This window comes from Porites lutea, chromosome 1 (genome assembly GCF_958299795.1).
Source record: "Porites lutea chromosome 1, jaPorLute2.1, whole genome shotgun sequence".
Taxonomy (NCBI): Eukaryota; Metazoa; Cnidaria; class Anthozoa; order Scleractinia; family Poritidae; genus Porites; species Porites lutea.
In genome coordinates, this window is record NC_133201.1 from 54,454,008 (window position 1) to 54,468,959 (window position 14,952).

A 14,952-nucleotide genomic window follows, 5' to 3' on the forward strand; every position below is an offset into this window, starting at 1 on the left:
GGGGGAGCGGGGAATTTTCGAGCTGCAGGAATTTTTTTTCTTTAATGTTTCCCGTGAATGAATTTTTTTTTGTCAAGATGTTGTGCACGAATATTTTTTTTTCCTTGAAGTAACACTAAACTAAAAACATATTAAATCATTCAGTTGTTCACTTAACCAAGGGTATAATTTAAATACAGGCTACCTGGGCACGTATGCGAAAGTAAATTGATACATATTCTAAGGTACAGTTCACAATAGCCTTTTATAAACAAGGTATCCTGTATTGTACGTGCATTGGTACTGCGCGGGTTCATATTGCATTGCTGAACTTTTACATGTAAACAGCATTATAAATAAGGCATTCTAAAAGAGTGTACAGTTGACTCTCTCTTAACGGACACCTCTGTAAAACGGACACCCACAGTTGGTTCCTGCCTTTCTTACTCCTTTTATTTGACTCTTTATAAGACAGACATCTCTCTACGATGGACACTTAGTACCGACCCCAAAGGTGTCCGTCCTAGAAAAAGTTGACTGTGGCGTTCTTAAAGGATACATAAAATAATTTATGTCCAACCACTATAAAAGATCTGACACAATATAGACACAGTGGGACAGGAGAAAGCCAGTGGGAGTAGATGGGACATTTGCTGCACATTTTTTGAGTCCCTGGCCTTTATTGTGCCTCTCCCATAGTCCATCATAGTAATTCCAGGTGCCATTGATGGTTACAGCTCCTCTATAGTGCCCCCCACTCCAAAACGTGAGACCAAATGATAGCAATAAAAGGGGGTGGTAGGCCTACACGACTTTTTCCTCATGCCAAAATGCTGCTTATTCCAATAAAATTGTTTTTATCTGCTGGGTAGATTTTACTCTGGAAGGTTCTGCATTTATACTGAGCAAATGTGATTTTAGCCACATGTTTCACACTGAGAGGTCATGACATACATATCGATTGACTGTAGTTATTATTTTCTGGTCGGCAGGATTTGCTCTCTGATGCAAGCGCATTTTCTTTGACCTCTTTTGAAGCGTAGAGCTTTTTTATTACAGCTGAATAAGGGTTCCAATTTTCTCCGAAGTGCCTTCTGGATGTGAATAACCAGGCAATTTTCTTTAGTCCGTGAGTGTAATGTTTTTCTGCAATGCTATATCAGGCTGGGCCCAGCTAGTCAGTTTTCTTTGCAGAATGTTAAATTATCACGGATAGTGACTTACAGACCCAAAATTATAAGAGTGAACTGTGTGGAAGGCCAATGCAGGAATTTTTTTCCTGGTCTACTCTGCATGCATGAATTTTTTTTCTCTTAATTTTCCCTTGCATGAGTTTTTTTTTTTGTACTTCGCCCGCCCCCCCCCCCTCCCCCCCCATAACTTTTCTAATGGTCCGTCCCTAAACCAGACACCATTTTCTGTAAATTAAATTAGATTACCGTCGATTGCACCTACCGGTGAACGCACGCGCGCAAAACATGTTTTCACGTGACGTCAAACGTCTGAGTTTCCGGTGTCAAACTTTGACGTTTTTCCGCCCAAATGTGAAGTTCCCTCGGTAGTGTCGGTGTTCTCGTGGCTCACTCTGTTCTCTTGACTGTTCACTGTCAGCGCGGTCAAGAAATCAGTGAAAAATCAGCGAAAAACTCTTCACTGGTATTGAAAGCTAAAAAAATATCGAGGACTTTCTTAAAGAAGTGGATGAAGATTTATTAATATATGCTGGTGAATTACGAAGCAATGGTTCTACGTCAACAGCGAGCGCAAAGTATCTAACAGAAAACGATCTAGCGGGAATCCCTGAAGGACATAAAAGACTTATCTTAAATATGGTTAGCCGTCTGAGAACGCCCGTACGTGAAAGACCGTAAACTAAGTTCCCCTCATCCTCAGAGAAACGTTCAACTTCTAAAACGAGGAAAAAAACTGTCTGAGGTGTTACCGAGGCAAGTGTTGGACAAGAAGCACAGTGGTTTCAACGTGAAGCCAGCGTCTCCCGCCCAACGATTAGACCAAAATTACTGTCCCCTGGAAAAAGATTCATCGAAGAAAAACGCCGCGCTGTGGAGGAAAAACTTGCCGAAGCAGCTGAAAAACGAAAAGTGCTAGAAGATTGTTACCGAAGAATAAAAGAAGCTGCTTCCGAAAATAACGTTAACCTTACCGGCCAAAGCATGTGGACCTGATCTCATCCCTGCAAGAGTTCTTAAAGAGGCTGCATCTGCGTTAGCTCACATTCCGGCCGAAATTTTCCAACAGTCGCTCGATTCACAATCTGGTAAGCTGCCATCGGCTTGGAAGGACGCGAACGTCTCAGTCCTGCATCTACAAAAATGGTTTAAGATATAACCCTGAGAATTACAGACCGATATTTCTTTAACGTCACTTTCTGTGAACTCCTTGAGCTTATCAAATGTAATCAGGATCAAGTCTGTTCCTTTTCTCTTCAAACTCAACCATATCCATGTTTCAACATGGGCTCCGAAGAGGTCACTGCGTGAAATAAGTAATTTAGTGGAATTTACAGGGCCACGATACTCCCATGGCACTTAGCAAATCGTATACCGACACGCGAGGTGTCATGAAACGCGGCGTTTCAGAGGGTGTCCGTGTCCCCGATACCTCTGTCGTGAAAAATCAGGACAAATCGTGGCCCGGACACGTCTTCTGCGGTGTGTCAAGAAATATACGAGCTCTGATTCTTAACGATATCAGTTAGCCAAAGCTATGTCGACTTTCGACAGTGAGGTAAAATGGCGTGAAAACTGAAATTTAGGAAAAATTAAACGTTACCTAATAAAAACACAACTAACTCATTTACGCAAACTTTCCAAGGTACGCCGAGGTTGGTAAAGATTTACGCACTTGGCTTAAAGGTTGAATGAAGGTAACATAAAGTTGCAACAACTTTACGCTCATGCTCTTACGCGAGATATGAAAGTTGAGTATCTGTAAGGTTGCCACGTGCACTCTGGTAGCAGGATCTGTTTTCTTTGTTGTTTTTAGCATGACCGAAGTAGTTTTCACGCCGCTAACGATGAGAATCGTTGGCTTGTTGTTTTTGGAGATCGTGTAATTCTGTTCGGGTGACTGGCATGGAAGGCAGTATTAACTTAACATAAATGGCCTGTCACTTACTCTTGAAAAATAATACAGTGTCTTTGTCACAACCAGTTGAACGAAAACAAATTCAAAACAGAAAGAACATGCGTGATAACTATTTCCTCAGTTACGATGAACGACAGACGGCATTCTCGAAAAACTATGGCTACTTAATTTCAACGGAGTATTGACTAACTTTCTACAAATACTACATTGTTTTTTGGACTGCCTTTATCGCTTCCCGGGTATCGCCTCTGTAAGGAGAAGAAAAAAGAAGAAAAAACCTGGGGGTTATACGTTCGAATGAGGCCTGGAAATGAAACAATACAGCAAAGCAACTGGTCAGCGGGTATTCGCTTTGCACATGCTCTTTCAGGTTCCGATTTGGCGTCCATTTTGAAAGTTTGAAATCGATTGTTTCGATCACGCCAACTTGTTTGATTTCCCTCAGAAGTTTGAGTCCATAATTATGCTTCTCGATAGCATCACAGGACGTCTGAGGATTGTAACACATTATCATCGAACGTTCAACCTTCAGTTGTCGATAGATCTTAAGAGGCAACCCTTTCGACACAGGAGACGCAGTCAAGCAGACTGAGAATTTGAACACCGAAGTATACTAAGGACTGTACTACTAAAGCGCTTCAAGACTCAGGATTTTGCTGGAAAATTAGATAGCAAGAAAAGGTAAGCTGCCCTGTTTTCAAACTATTTAAATCATTTTAAGTTTTCAATGAAATCAATGTTTTATAAAGGAGCTGTGGCACGAAATTTATCAAAATTTAAACAGATGAAACCGCCACCATATTGACTGAAACATAAAAATAACTACTCACAACAGTTGAAGAAGGTATAAACAAGACAGCAAATACAAAAGGAGGTTCAGATAGACAAACTTGAAGAAGATTAAAATGGATTGCAATTGCTGGTTTGCACTTGACGTCACAGCAGCCATATTAGTGGTGTGTTAGGGTTAAGAACAAAAGTTTTTCTCTCCTCCGGGAACTAAACCCTATTTTCATGTAAATTCTTCAAAAAAAAAACATTCTATTGTAATGACCTCCAACACACCACCAATATGACCGCCTTGTCATGTGGTTGCAAGCCAAGAATAGAGGTTTTCGAAAACTTGTGGCCTAAAGTTCATCCTTTTTGCCTGTAACTTTTGATAAAAATGTAATGCTTCAGGACAAATTTGTTTACATGAAACAGTGATGTCGTATTTTCAAGTAATATTTCTTCACTTACACTAGGTTCTACTGAGAATCGCATAACTGAGTAAAATCTCGCATTCTGATTGGTTAAAGAAGCGAAGTATTTAGTGTGGAATTGCGAGTTGAAAACGAGGCTACGCAATATTGTTTCGCATCTACATGTAGGTAACAACTATCGTCAAATTCTAAAACAACAACTGCTAAAAAGGTTTTCTACAATGTCATTTTAAAATGTTTTCAAAACCATTGTCACCTTTTGAAGAGTTCAAAACAAACAAAAGCGTTTTTATAGTGAGCCGGAGGTTCTTCCTTGTTTTGAACTGAACTACAAATTCTCGGAGAGGCATTTCGCTCGCGACAACGAGAGAAGAAGAAAATCTTGTGAACATGGCCCAGAAAATGGCAAGCCAAAGTTCAACCAAACAAAACGGAGAAGTGACAATGGAGGAAGTGCTGGGGTCGATTGTCACATATACAGGAGAAGAAATAAATACCTTCAAAGATGACATGGCCCCTCAGTGAAAACACGAAAAAGAGTACGCCGCTTGCAATCGTCCTGAATCATGATACTTAGAAAAGTACAAAACGCATTGTTGTTGGTTAAAAATTTACATTTACACAGTAATGCAGGTAGTGTGCCTTCGATTTTGCAAGGACAAATACGATATGTGAGAAAAACTAAGAGGCATGAGATATATTTTTTTCAGTTATTGAATATTATTCTCTATACTGGTTCACTTTTCACCTCTGAACTACCACACAAGGTGACTGCTTTGCAAGTTGTGAAAGTGTTTTTCAGTCCGTATAGTGTAAGATCCCCACGAAAATTTATGGTTTGAATTTTAAATTCAACATTAGCTTTTAAACCCAACTCTTCTATTTGACCTTGCTCGCTGTGTATTTTCAACTCGCTTCATCAAATTACAGTTACATAGTAGAACTATACAATTTTCAACTCAACGCTGTGAATAAAACTATACATACACGGGACACATTTTCCTACATTGCTACTTTTTTTTAAGCTTGAATGCCTGAGCCAATACTTGGTGCATTTTTCCACTTACCGCGTCACATTTCAAACTCGACCATGTATATTTTCAACAAAACTTATGATTTTTTGTTTACACGACAGTGATCATTGATCATTGATCAAGACCAGGGAGACCAGGTGATATTTGGAATAATCAAGGTCTCAGTAAGTGTTATCAGCCTCGGCCTTCGGCTCAGCTGATATCATTTAGTCAAACCTCTCCCTTGATTATTTCTGGCTATCACAAAACCTCATCCCACACCATTTATTGTTTAATATTAACAAAGTGAAGTAAGACTGTGGTGGCACAGGCCCTGTACATTAATTTGTAAAAATACTCAGTATCTTACATTTCAGTGGGTAATTAAGGCAGCAGTGACAAGTGAACTTCATTGATTCCTGATTTTCCTTTCAATACTAGGCAAACATCTTAGGAGCACTATACAATATTGTGCAGGTAAGTGACACTGGGGTTGAGGGGTTTGTACCAGAAATTAGAAGAAAAGTCAATGTTACTGAGAATTTGTAATTACATGTAACAACAAATGCTGAAAAGAAAATAGAATACCTTATTATTTATTTGATAAAGTGCTCAACCTCAAGTAACTGCCCACCTCCAATAACCCTCCACCTTATAGGCAGAAAAAAAATGAATTATCTCCTAACCTCGAATAAGTGCCTACCCCATACCAGCTAGATTGAAAAAGACTAAGTTCTACTAAATTAAGAGACCAAGTTTTCTTAGTACAGTATTTCAAAGAAACTTTCAATGAACAGTTAAAAATCTGCTTTGGAACTCAAACAAAATTACTCTATCTCCAACAAAATTACTTTTGATGAAAACTGTGAGAATTCATTAAACACCCAGCCCAAATACACGCATTTAAGTGACCAACTTGAATAATAGCCCACTCTCAAGGTGCAAAACTTTAGTGAGCACCCAGGCAAGGCACTTAATCAAATAAATATGGTATTTTGTTATGGGACCTCTTCATTGTAGCGGTACATGCAGTCACGTTTTCCAGTAGGTGTAGTGCTTGATTTATAAACACACAAGCTGTTTTATAAAAACTGCATTGACAAAATAGATTTGCAATTATTGAGAATCTATTTTATACCAATACAGCATTACATTTCATTTCACCCTTCATTGATTCGGCTTTGCTTTTTCAAAAACACTGTATCTCAGCTCCAGGTTTTGTCCAAATTACCGTTAGTTAAAATTTTTTGTGCATTTAAGATAGACAATATTATTATTTTTGAACCACTGTGCAAATTAACCTTTTTAAAAAATAATGTATGAAATAGCTGTACGTATGATCTGGAGATAGTTTATCTACAGTGTATATGTAAACTGCTTTTAATAGACCTTTTTACCAATACAGCAGCCATATTGAATTAATTCGATTTAAGGAGTATTATAGGATGCCCAGGGGGCATGAGCACATTAATTTTTTTTTAGTTTGTATTTTGGAGTGCTTTTCGGGACATTTTTTCATAAAGTTTTCTTAGAATAAGATTGTAATGGGAAAAAAGATCCTTGTGCCCTGTTTGGATGTAATAATGATCGCCTTTTTCTAGTTCAGCATTAGAAATATGGTCTTTCACTGTATATTTCTCGGGAAAAAGGTGATCATGATTACATCCAAACATGGCACAAGGATCTTTTTTCCCATTAGAATGTTATTCTAAGAAAACTTTAAGAAAAAAATGTCCCGAAAAGCGCTCCAAAATACAAGCAAAATGTGCTAATGTCCCCTGGGCATCCTATAATACTCCTTAAATTGAATTAATTCAATATGGCCACCGTATCGGTAAAAAGGTCTATTAGTACCCTTATTTTGTTCGGCTGTTGATAATAATAATGTTATTGAGGACAATCACCTGTCTTTTTCCTTCAATTCCCAATTTATTTTTGTGCATGCCTCACAGCAGGTATGTCAATGCCAGAAATTTCAAACCCATTGAATTTATTGGGTGGCAACAAGCTACCTTAAACTTCAAGGACACTTTGGAGGATTCTTGCTGATCTCAGCAAGACTGTTCTTTGAAGTGCAGTGCCAACTCAATCCCAGAATTATTTATGTTTTTTCAGTTAAACCTCCAGTTTCTTCAGAATAGTACCCAGTGCTCCAAAACAAAAGGGGCAACTTTTAGACCTTCATCTTTCACAAGTAGTATCTTCATGCCAGATGAAGATACTAAGTCTTGTTGACTATACTTGTTGTTGATCTCTTGTTCGATGTCCACCCTTTTGTCACAAGGACATGCAATATCAGTAATGAGGCAATTTTTGTTCTGTTGGTCCACACACACGATATCAAGGCAATTGTGATCCAGTTTCCTTTCTGTTTATATTATATACAGAAATCCGAAAGAAATTTGAAAGTCTTATTTTCCTTAACATCACAATATTATTATCATTATTATTGTTGTTGTTGATGATGTTATTATAAGCATGGGTAGTAAAGAGGTTCATACACATGTACAAAAATAAACTACCTTAACCACTATTTTGGGCTCTAATTTGTGGTTATTGCTCACTTTTTTCAATGACTGTGCTTTGCAGATTTTAGTAAAACAGATGAAGGTGCGAACAGATGGTTAAGCAGACCCTGCAGCAGCTAGATGCCAGCTCCTTGGTTAATTCTTCCAAACCCCAGAGTTTAAGGAGATCCACCTACAAGCCAACCACCCTTTAGTTCACATGCATGGCCATTGTCATTGATTAGCAGTGGAGCTAGTTGTCACACCAGTACATCCTCCTCCACTGCAGCCTCCCTCCCCACATTCTCCTTTACTTTAAGGAGTGGCAGTGATGATGAACATAGGATGGAGAATGGATGGATTACTCTCTAGTTGTTGCCATTGTTTGATTAAATTTAGTATCTTCACTTTGAATTCTGTTTTAATTTTTACAAAACTTTTTTTTAGAAAAAATTGAAATGTTTTGAAATCACTCATTCTGAATATTCCAATCAACCTTGCAACTGTACCTTGTATATTTCTTTGAATGAATTGTCAACATGTCCGAACACTTTTTAGAGTTAGGTTTATCAACTGACACAACTTTGCACGTTTTCCTGTCAGAATTATCAAACTTTGTTCCTGTATTTGAACTTTAAAATAAATGATGTTACGCGATTTAAAACCTGTGTTTTTCCCTCATGCGTTGGGCAATTAGTTAAAGTGAATAAGACTGGGGCGGTGATAAAAATGGTAGAATGGTCGGAACTGTTAAAAATCATTTTCAGTATAACACTGCAACCCCACAAATAAGTCCCTGAAATGCAACGAAGTTCAATGCTGACCAGGAAACATATCGTGAGGTATCAATGGAGTGAAAAGGCGGTATCACTTTTTTCAATATCAGGCATGGAAATTGAAAGTATCGTTGAATTTAGTACAATAAACGTGTCGCAATTTTCGCGTATCAGGGAGTTTTGCCACGATTTCAACATCGGTAATTTCATCATGAACCGTGGAATTCCAGTGGTGTTTGAGTCCCTGGTATTTCACGTACCATGGAATTTCGGGGAAGAGAAAACACTCGAAACTTCACGTATCGTGGAATTTCATCGCATTCTACGGAATAGAATCTTCACGTGTCGTGAACGTTTGGAGTATAAATTAGGATAACACAATCCGTAGCGCGGAATTTTAGTGAAAATGAAAGGCAAAAATTGTAGCGTTCATCAACGGCACTCCATGATTCTCGGCAAATCTAGAAAAATAAGGACGTTTACAGGTCTTGACACGCCGCGTTTCAATGACGTGTCCGGATATCGGATATTCCATGCCGCGGAAAAAGTTCGATTCAGGAAAAATACGGGTCCTGATACTCAATGTATACGATGCGTGTCCGGAACCCGATACCTCTCCATACTCCCGTTTTTCTCAAGAATACGGGTTCGTATCGACTAATATCGGGACCATGACACAACTCATTTCACACAGTGGGTGTCTCCTGTGAGACACAGCTGATTTCTTTATAGTTCACGAGTGGTTAAATGTACTAAAAGAGCGAAGCCAAGTTGATGTCGTCTTTCTAACCTTTGCAAAGACGTTCGATTAGTCGTGCCACACCAGCGGTTAATCAGCAAAGTTGATTATTGTGGTATCCGGTGTAACTTAAAGCTTTGGATTAAAGACTTTCTTAATTACTGATCGCCGGCAGCGTGTAGTCGTTGATGGTTTTTGAGTTCTCTGGAAGCACACTGTGGTCCGTTGTCAGAATACAGAGTATTAGGTATGCCATGGCGTGCGAACTGATTCTTGAGAGACTTAATAAGAGAACTTGAGTTGGTACTGGATAATTGGTTCAGTTCAAAGTAATCTGACCAGTAGTCAACGATGATGAACCACTCTTTGTTGTCAAAACTGAAAAGGTCTGTTGCAATATGAGACCAAGGGCGTTTAGGTGGATCATGAGGTATGAGTGCTTCTTTCTGCTGGTTTGTCTGATAAGTGTTACATGTTTCACATTTAGAAACACAGTCCCTGAACTCGGCGGTCATGGCAGGCCAAAACAGGACATCTCTTGCTTTATTTAAACAGCTTTCAATACCAAGGTGGCTTGAGTGTACTTGCGTTATCATGCGGGGCCTTAGCGCTATAGGTGCAATTACTCGATTTCCTTTGAAGAGGACACCATCTTGGATGTTGAGCTCTTCTTTGAAGTCAAAATATCTCCTGGTTTCTTATAGGAATTCTTCTTTTGATAATATGTTTCAACTGCTGAAGACCTTCATCAAGTTCAGTTTTTCTTCTGAGATCAACAAGGCGTTCACTCGTGATTGGCAGAATTAATTAAACTCGACCATGCTCATCTCTTCAATGGTTTTGATTAGATACTCTTCCTGTTTGACTGATAAAACCTCCGACTTCAACTCTTCTGTACTCGGCTTATTGGGAAGGAATGCTCGACTAAGTGTATTGGCAATGAATAGTTCCTTTCCAGGCTTGTACACTATATTCAAGCCATACCTCCCGAGCTGCAATAACATTCTTTGGAGCCTTTTGGGGGCTGAAAGAAGAGATTTCTTCAAAATGCTCTTTAGCGGCTTGTGATCTGTCTTTACTGTAATTGGTCTACAATAAACGTACTGGGCTATGCTATGCTGAGCAGCTCTTTCTCTATTTGAGCATAATTTCTTTCAGTACTCGTAAGTGCTCTTGACGAGAATGCTATAGGCTGACCCTCTGGCAGTGTGACAGCACCAAGTCCAGATTCCGATGCATCGCCCTGCAGAGTTACTTCTTTACTGGGGTCGAAATACTTCAACACTGGTTTCCTTGTGAACAACTGTTTCACATGCTTCCATGATTTCTCGTGTGTATCGTTCCAGTGCCATTGCACATCTTTGTCTAATAGACGTCTCAACGGTTCCGTCACATCAGACAGGTTAGGCAGAAATTTTGCAAGATACGTAATCATTCCAAGCAGCCTTTGCAGGGCCTTCTTGTCTAAAGGGGTAGGCATTGCCACAATTGCCTTGACTTTACTTGGATCCGGCTTGAGGCCATCAGGGGTGAGTACATGACCGATGTAGGGCACTTCTTGCTTTCTCAACTGTAACTTCTTTGGATTCAACTTGATATTCTTCTCACGACATCTCTCCGGGAGTGCAATTAGGTTTCTGTCATGATCCTTAACCGCACCTTCATAGGTGTCACCCTCGCCAACACAGAGTATGTCACCTACAATGTCTTCTAGACCTTTAAGACCTTGTAGGCTTTCATGGATTCTTCGCTGGTACTCTCCTCGGGCTGTTTTGATTCCTTACGGTAAGCGAAGCCAACGATAACGGCCAAAAGGTGTATTGAACGTGGTCAAGAGCGACGACGGTTTGTCTAGCTGAACTTGCCAGAATCCATTCTTTGCATTCAAAACTGAGAAGACTTTAGCCTTGCATAGCCTAGTGGCCACGTCTACAATGGTGGGGAGAGGATAATGGGCTCTCAGCAGGGCTCTGTTTAAATCTTGTGGGTCAATACAAATTCTTAACTTTTCTGGCTTGTTGACTAGAACCAAACTAGACACCCAATTTGTAGGTTCTGTAACGGGGGTGATAACTTTCTCCCTGACTAACTTGTCCAGTTCTTCCTTTAAACGGTCTCTCAGTGCTACAGGTACTTTTCTAGGGGGTGGACAACAGGTTTTACAATTTCATCAAGTTCCATATGGCATGGGCCATCCACGCATCCTAATCCCTCAAAAACATCACTGTACTCTTTCAAAATTTGATCTCTGGTTAGAACAATGTGGGCAGTTTGAACCTTGTCATTTACTTTAAAAAAATCTGCATCTCTACTCATCTTACCTTTGGCACATTCGAGAGTGCACTTTCCAAGTGGAGTCATAGTGGTTCCATTGAACATCTTAGTAGATGTTTTCTTCAAATAAAGATCTTTGGGATCCCCCATAATGCTTGAGAATTCTTTTAGTGATAGCAAATTACAAGTTGCTCCACAGTCCAACTGAAATGTAACATCTTTAGCATTGTTTACTTTGACTGATGTAAACAACTGTTTTGGGTGTTTCTTTTCTTCAACAGCACCGACTTGATAAGTTATTACATCAATAGCATACTCTTCAAATTGACTCCCATTTGAAACTTCTTGAACGTAATTCAAATTCTGATTGGCATGTAGATTACGACTGGACTGCCTTCCTCCTGTACACTTCGCAGCAAAATGGTTGCTTTTTCCACACTTGTTGCACTGTTGGCCATATGCAGGGCATTTTGATCTGTCTGGTACATGTTTCCTGCCACAAAACGTGCAGTCGATCTGCTGAGTACTTCCGTTTGCTGATTTCTTCTTCTCTTCTTGTTTCTTTCGGTGAATTTTTCTTTCTTCTTCCCCACTGCATTAACCTCGTGCAAGTTTTGCATTTGTTTCAACTGGCTTTGGGTTGCTTCGGCAGCTCGTGCAATTTCTAAAGCTTTATTCAGCGTCAAATCTGGGACTCGCAGCAAACGCTCTCTCACGTTGTTATCAGCGATTCCAAACACGATGCCGTCACGTATCAATGAATCTTTCAAATCTTGAAATTCACAAGAGTCTGCCATCTTGCGTAGAACTGTGGCAGATTTATCAATGGGTTCCCCACTTTCCTGTCCACGCGAAAAGAATAAATACTTTTCGTAAATTGTATTCTTGCGTGGCTCACAATACTGCTCAAATTGCTCTATAACTTTACCCATTTTGACTTTGTCTTCGTCACTGTCCCACGTGAATGCATTGTAAACATCTAGCGCTTCATCGCCGATCACGGTGAGAAAAGTTGCTACTCGAATGGGGTCTTCCTTTCTGGCTATTCCGATAGCTAGCTCATAGTTACTCCACTTTTGTTTAAATCATTTCCAATTTTAAGATACATTTCCACTTGAAAGCTGCAGATGATCCGGCGGGTTTAACAAACGCGCAGCCGCCATTTCACACCATGCGGTTTCGATTTATGCGAACAGCAACGAACCAAGGTTTTCACGAGACAAATATTTCACAAATGCGGTCGGCAAACAGCTTCATCCACTATCTTCTGACACCATGTGTTAGTCCTTAGCTTCAAAACGAGCAAACTCGACCAAACAGTCTTTAATCAGGAAAAACAACTCAAATCAACTTCAATCAACTTACAAGAACGTCCCCGATAACGTTTTTTACGAGTATGCGATATTATGTCAGCGGTATTGTTCACTACTTCATAATATCACACTGTTGTTTCAAACTTGGGTGAAATTTATTTGCAATCCTTTTCTATAGCGAAATCATTTAAACCTCTAAAATTATGTAACAATTCGGGAAGAACCAATAAACCTCTTTAGCTAGCTTGCGTAGCTGGCGGGATTAGCGTGGGAATGGTGTTTTGGCGGCGGAACCGCGAGAAGAGTGGGTACAAGCCAATTTGTAGTTCCCAACACAGGTCATGTGCATGTGATAATACTCTAAAAACTATTTAATTTTCTTTCAAGTTTCGTCGTATTCACGTGACTATCTATGCATGATTTATGAAAAGACAAAGGATCAAGTTCCCCTAGGACCACTATTGGGAAAACAAAACATACAAGCTAAAGAGGTTTATTGGCACATGCCGTAAGGTACCTCTAGTTTCAAGTAGACACTACTATATATGTATGTATAACATCTGTTGTCCTGCGCATATTATATACTTCATACCCCATAAAGATCTATGGGAATCTCAAGTGGAAATCAGGAGGTCCAACGAAAATGCCGCTGACCATAAACATCCCCTCACACATATTCCTAAACGTGAGATTATGATATCCTGGCTTTACTCTTGTCGAAACGGTATCAAACTGATCAAATCCGTAGGTTTCAGAAAAATAAACAGCTGTATTATTATCGTTATCAAGCCAAATGGTAGCATTACATCGTTTATTGTTCATGACCATAACTGTCACGGACCGCGAACGGATCGGAAGATCTTTAACTTTCAGATCTGGAACGAAGACACTTAGTTTAAGGTAACTAAACATTTTCTCCCCACACCAACCGCCAAAGGCATCTGGACGAAGCGGTTTGTCCTTGCTTTTTAGTTTTAAACACATCGAAAAGCCTACGTTATCTACAATTTTAAATTTTAGACTAGGGTGGTGAATCGGTTTAGACGCATCTGGCGTTTTTCCTGTCCAACACAGTGGTTGTCTCAAAACTTCTGATTCGCTTTTGATAAACAGAATTTTCGGTAACTTGGTGTCTTTGGTTTCCAGCACTTGACCAATGCCTTTGTTAATATCGCTTATTACTTCCTTGATAACGCTTCTTACATGCTTAATCATCATCGTCACCACAAGCGCGTGCGCCTTAATGTTCATATGTTTGCCATCTGTGCCAGTCGTGTTCTTAATCACAGCTCTCCATTCTCCCTTTTCTTTACGGCAAAGCAATTCTCTTAAACTCAGTGAAGTAATATTGTAATAGCCTGCGAGCTTAGTTTGACCAAAACATTCGAGATTTTCACATACACTACCCTTATAACGTACAAGGTTAATAAACAGTACCGCTGGCATCGACGGATGCGTCAGGACTTGTCGAGTTAATTGCTCCAGTGGCACAATGTTGTTGTGGTCATTGACAGAGACTTCTATCAGGACAATATCAATCTTTTCGCGCGCTGCAAGGAACGTTTGGTAGCAATAAGAATAAAAGTAACTTCCACTTGCCCCAATAGCCAGTTGAATTTCTTTCATAAGGGCCTTTGTTATACCACCAATGTAACTATTCCACCAATCGATAAAGACTCTGAAGTATAATCCATCTAAACTCTTCTCATCCCCTCCTAAATAACCTCCTGCACTATTTGACCCTCCCAGCACGACAAGGTTGATATCTTCGCCCCCCAAAGCCTTTCTTAGAACCTTCTTCATTCTGCTAGTATTACCAGCTTTAATGGCGTTTGACATCAACTTGTCTTCAAAGTACCATGGACTGAACACATCGTCATCGGTATCTAGCGCACCTTGTACTTCGTCGAGTGTTCCATACTGCAACAAAGTAGATTTTAAAGGGCGGGGCTTGAAGATGTACACAGAATACAGGAACAGGATGACACAAGCGAAGAAGGCAAATAAATACTTGCTCAAATGCGTCATGGTTTTTCTT

At 39.7% G+C, this 14,952-nt stretch overlaps 1 protein-coding gene and 1 long non-coding RNA gene across 2 annotated transcripts; one reads left to right on the forward strand and one right to left on the reverse strand.

The window, feature by feature from the left end:
- Positions 1–3,503: 3,503 nt before the first annotated feature.
- LOC140922038 (uncharacterized) lies at positions 3,504–8,476 on the forward strand. The gene is made up of 3 exons (XR_012164059.1): positions 3,504–3,768; positions 5,747–5,782; positions 7,895–8,476. It is a non-coding gene; the product is annotated as an uncharacterized lncRNA (long non-coding RNA).
- Positions 8,477–13,323: 4,847 nt separating this feature from the next.
- On the reverse strand, positions 13,324–14,952 carry LOC140932282 (uncharacterized). The gene has a single exon (XM_073381906.1). The coding sequence runs from the start codon at positions 14,940–14,942 to the stop codon at positions 13,518–13,520; it is 1,425 nt and encodes a 474-aa protein (XP_073238007.1). The 5' UTR covers positions 14,943–14,952; the 3' UTR covers positions 13,324–13,517.